General features: G+C 31.3%; 1 protein-coding gene across 1 annotated transcript; it reads right to left on the reverse strand.

Annotated features, from left to right (window-relative positions):
• Positions 1 to 2,116: 2,116 nt before the first annotated feature.
• LOC104225782 (nuclear transcription factor Y subunit B-4-like) lies at positions 2,117 to 4,400 on the reverse strand. Its single transcript, XM_009777646.2, has 2 exons — positions 3,377 to 4,400; positions 2,117 to 2,271 (listed from the first exon to the last, which is right to left on the reverse strand). Exon 1 carries the CDS (start codon positions 4,263 to 4,265, stop codon positions 3,780 to 3,782), a length of 486 nt encoding a protein of 161 aa, XP_009775948.1. The 5' UTR covers positions 4,266 to 4,400; the 3' UTR covers positions 2,117 to 2,271; positions 3,377 to 3,779.
• Positions 4,401 to 4,882: the final 482 nt, after the last annotated feature.

Here is a 4,882-nt window from a genome sequence, read left to right on the forward strand (position 1 = left end):
TTATACTTTTTAGTTGGCTACTTAAATCCCTCTATGTTTAATAAAAAAAGTGGAGATATTTTTAATCAATACTTTAAATCTTTTTTATGCTCCATTATTTTAAAAAACCCAACAGTGGTATCAAAAGCCTCATTGGTCTTACGGGATCTGTGAGTTCTTCCAAAGAACCATTTTGAAATCTTTTTTAACCAATATCAATATCAATTTTTAAACCAATTTTCAAACATGGAAAGCAACAGTCTCTTATAAATACCGCACAAACTTTTACTGGTGAAAACTATCAGATTTGGTCAGTGCAATGAAATCATATCTTGAAGCCTATGATCTACGAGAAGTTGTAATGGAAGATAGACCATTATAGCCACTCCCTGCAATTTCTATCCTTGCCCAAATTAAAAATCATTTCAAAAAGAAAACCAAAAAATGTAAAGCCAAAACTGTGATTCAAAATCCAGTTGCAGATTCAAACTTTTTTTAAATTATTGAATGTGAGACATCAAAAGAATATTGGGAAAAGCTTAAAAAGGAGTACAAGGAAGTAATCAAGTTAGACAAATGCAGATTTTAAATTTGAAAAGGGATTTGAATCTCTTAGGATGCAAGAAGACGAAACTATCACTATGTATTCTGATAGGATTTCTTCTATTGTTAATAGAATCAGTTTGTTTGACGAGGATTTCAAAGATGACAGAATAGTTGGAAAAAAAATTGTGACGGTTCCAGAGAGATTTGAGTCCTAAATTTCCTCCCTAGAAGAGTCTAAAGATCTCTTTACCATCTTTGTTGCATAATTAATAAGTGTTCTTCAAGAAAAGAACAAAGAAGAGCATTTAGACAAGAAATAGTTACCGAAGGTACTTTTTATGCACAAAACAAAAAAGAAAAAATCAATTATCCTCTTTGCAAATATTGCAAAAAGAAAACACACCTAGACAAATTTTGTTGGTGGAGACATGATACAATATGTGAATTTGCAAACAAACATGTCATATTACAAAAGTGTGCAAGTTCAGAGACGCTCAACACAATCCTCAAGCACAAATAGCAAAAGCAGTAATTGAGGAGGAGAAATTATTTTAAAGCAACTGAAGCAAAGGAGGAGTGTTGAACAGATTTGCTTCAGTTACTGTTGTAATTTTTTAGCATAATAAGTTGCTTAGTTTTAGAATGAATGTGCTTTTTTAAATTTAATTTTTTTGGTTTGTTGAGATATTTAGCTTTTTGAATTCAAAAATACAGATTTTCTACAGATTATGCTTTTAAGTTGACTATTTAAAGCCCTCTATGTTTAATAAAAAAAAGTAGAGACATTTTCGATCAATACTTTAGAATCTTTTTGATGCTCCATTATTTGTAAAAATCCAACAACGTTTAGCAATCCATCAACTACTTGATTAGCTTCTCTAAAACAATATGATACACTACAGTTTACTTGGAGTAAGATCTGAGATATGTCATCAATGATAGAGTTCCACTTCAGGTTGGTAATATTCCTTTTTTTTAGCATGTCAACAATGAGCAGAGAATCAAGTTCTAGTATGCAGTGTAAGAAAGCGTGCTGCAAACACCACTAAGTCCTAAACCTTGTAGCATATGCTTCTGCTTGATTGTTAGAAGCATAATTGTTACTAGAGTATCCAGTTGGAATACCAAACAAAACAAAACCACTCGAATTGGAGGGTGGCTACTAATATTACAGATTGGTGTATTAGGCTCTAACCATTTCTTCTGACACGTTTTTAGATTTAATAAATACTGATTAATCTTCTCTACCAGGAGAGTTAAGAATCACAGTGGTGATCCATGCTCTCTTGACCCTAAGGTAAAAGAACTATAAGTAAGGGAAGAATATCTCATTAATTTTTACAAATAGAGGTCTGCGGAGAAATTAATGTTGAGACATATCTAATCTATTAAAAGTGTATCTTCTGAAACAGCTTAAGTTTTCAAATGAAATGGTCATACAATTCTATATGATATCAAGGCAAGCAGAGATAATTGTTCTATTCCCATCCTCATCCATTAGGCAAAAAATTTACAACTGCTTGGCCATAAAAAACATCAGGCCACTAAAAGTACAAATAATAAAAAGTAAATAAGTGATAAGATTGTGGAACTAATCATGCCTTTGTAATAATCGATGTAGAAGTTGTTCGTGAGAAAGATTATGCATATCTCAGACATCCAATCAAGTAATCCCACAAACGGAAAACTTAACCAGGAATGAAAGAGTAGGGGGGAAGCGATTATTATGAGGGCTTCACTGGCTCGCTGTAAGGCAAAAATTAAGATTTTAAAAAATCATAATTGACTATCAATTAATTCATCATTTACTTTTATAGAGGAGAATTTTTCACATTTAAATTGTATATTAGATATTCTAATACCCTTAAATAGAGGTGTTCATTGTTCGGTTTGATCGGTTTTTGATAAAAACCAAAACCAAACCAATTTAATCGGTTTTTAAAATTTTAAAACCAAAATCAAACCAAATTAAATACAACCCATCGGTTTGGTTGTCATTGGTTTGGTTCGGTTTGGATCGGTTTTTCGGTTCGTAGTAAGCATTAATAAGTCGATAATAGTGAAATAACACTAGACAATAATCTGAAAATAATTTGCTAAATTTATACCTTTTTATATATTTCTTTCGGAATTGAAAGTTTATTTACCTCTTTATATGAAAAGAATGAATAAAAAAACAACTAAAAGTTTGTTTTCTCAAGCTTTAGCCATTGTAGTCCTGCAATTTGAGTTTGCTTTCTTTACTCTTATGGTAGGATTTGTTTTAACTCTTCTATTAGGCAAAAGTATGTGCGGAGGGTTAGAAAATTAAAGTTTCTTAAGGAAAAAAAAATTGGCCGATTCCTATTGTTTTGGGCTTAGGCAATCTTTTAAAATATAAGTAGGATAAACCAAAATTCAAAATAACAATTAAATTGCATAAAATATTTAAAATTATTTAGAAAAAGATATTATATTGTATATAAATAATTATTAAATTTTGTATATAATTAATCGATTTGGTTCTGTTTAATTTTCGGTTTTTTATAATAGAACCAAAACCAAACCAAATATTATCGGTTTTTAAAATTTAAAACCAAAACCAATCCAAATCAAAAAAAAATATTGGTTTACTTAATCGGTTTGGATCGATTTTTCGTAACAGCCCTACCCTTAAAAACTTGATTTAGGTCCATCAAAATATTGTTAGTCCCCAATATATAATACACATAAGGCAAAATCCAATACAAAAAATTAAAATATCCAAGTAAAATTATGTAGCTTCAGTTGAATTGTAAACGAGTCTCAATAGATATGTAGTTTACCAAATGAAGAACAATTACATATAGCAAGTAAAGGAATTTGTGTTTACCTCCATGAGAGTCTTAGACTGCGCTTGAACTAAGTTAGTAGCTTCATACACTATGCTGAAAACGAAAGTCAAAAGCACCCAATCGGGAAGTTAAGTTTTTTTTAGGAAAAAAAAAAACACTCCTGAATCAAGAACCACAACCAACTAGCCAAATTAAAGGTGAAACCAACATACATGAATTAATCAGAAGATTAACCATTCAAAACCATATTCCAGAAACCAACATACATGAATTTAGAAGATACAGTAATCACGAATATGTAAAGATTATTTTCACATATTGAAATATATACTAGTAGTTTTTATTACTAGTACTTTTTCTTAAGAATTAACAATAAAAAAAGTTGAAACTCCAAGCTTTGATCAAGTATCAAGCAAGAAATTTACTGTTTTTTGACATAGTTTAAGGACCATAAAATCTTCCCTGGAGATTTCTGCACTGAGTAAGTAAAACTGTAGATTTCCTTTGTGGTTCATCTTTCTCCCTTTCTCCAGTATTATTATTGCCAGTAGCAGCCTTATTTTGGTTAGCTTTTTCTCCTTCAGATTCTCTATACCTATGCAAATACCTCTTCAAAGGCTCAGCATAATTATCAAACCCTAGACTTCCCAAAGCCCAACAAGTATCATCTCCATTTACTGTCTTACGCTTCTCTTTGTGACACTTATCCGATGCTTCTCCAGTAACAAAGCTGATGAACTCAGATACACATTCTTGCATTGTTTCTTTGGCTTCTTTCGAAATCTTGGCGTTTTGGGGAAGAATTTGCTTCATAATCCTCCCCACATTAGCTATTGGCAATAACCTATCTTGCTCCTTAATTCCTCCTTCTTCGCTAATTGAATTGTATTTAGGGATTGATCCTAATATGTTGATGTTATCGACCATTTTAGGAAACCTAAAACCTCGATCCGCTCAAACACAGACACGTTGCTCTTTTCTGCGTATTATTTGCCTCTTTATAAGCACAAGTTCGTCTGTATTATGCTAACTTGTAGTTAAGAATTTGCAATATAGCGTAATATCGCCGAAGATTCTACGATATATATAAAAGTATCCAGTATTAGTGGTGATGGCAGACAAATTTGTATAGATGGTACAAAGTTAGGTCATATTTTGTTATAGGAGTATATATTAGCCTTTTTTAAAGGTAATACTTGCTTTAAACAATGATGGATCAAATTAATGGTCCCCTCCCCTATGCCTTCCAACTTGTCAATGTTTAATCCTCTCAACAAGTTTTTAGTAATTAACCATATCTCAATCAATGCTTGAGATTTGAAATTTGTGGACTAACTATATAATGCACATGTAGCATAGTGCTTACTAACCAAACAAAACCTAAAAATATCCGTTTGAAGTTGACATATGTTGTTGAAAGTTAAATCGGAAAAAAGAACAAATGAGTTGAAAGAAAAACCCTAGTTGTTGGTTACGACCTACTACATAGTAGATCTTGTTAGGCAACGTGTATTAAACCAAAATCAACACTGTTAAGAAAACAA

This window comes from Nicotiana sylvestris, chromosome 9 (genome assembly GCF_000393655.2).
Source record: "Nicotiana sylvestris chromosome 9, ASM39365v2, whole genome shotgun sequence".
In the NCBI taxonomy this organism is placed as follows: domain Eukaryota; kingdom Viridiplantae; phylum Streptophyta; class Magnoliopsida; order Solanales; family Solanaceae; genus Nicotiana; species Nicotiana sylvestris.

Coding starts and splice junctions, on each gene's coding strand:
- LOC104225782 (XM_009777646.2), bottom strand. CDS start 4,265: ATGGTCGATAACATCAACATATTAGGATCAATCCCTAAATACAATTCA.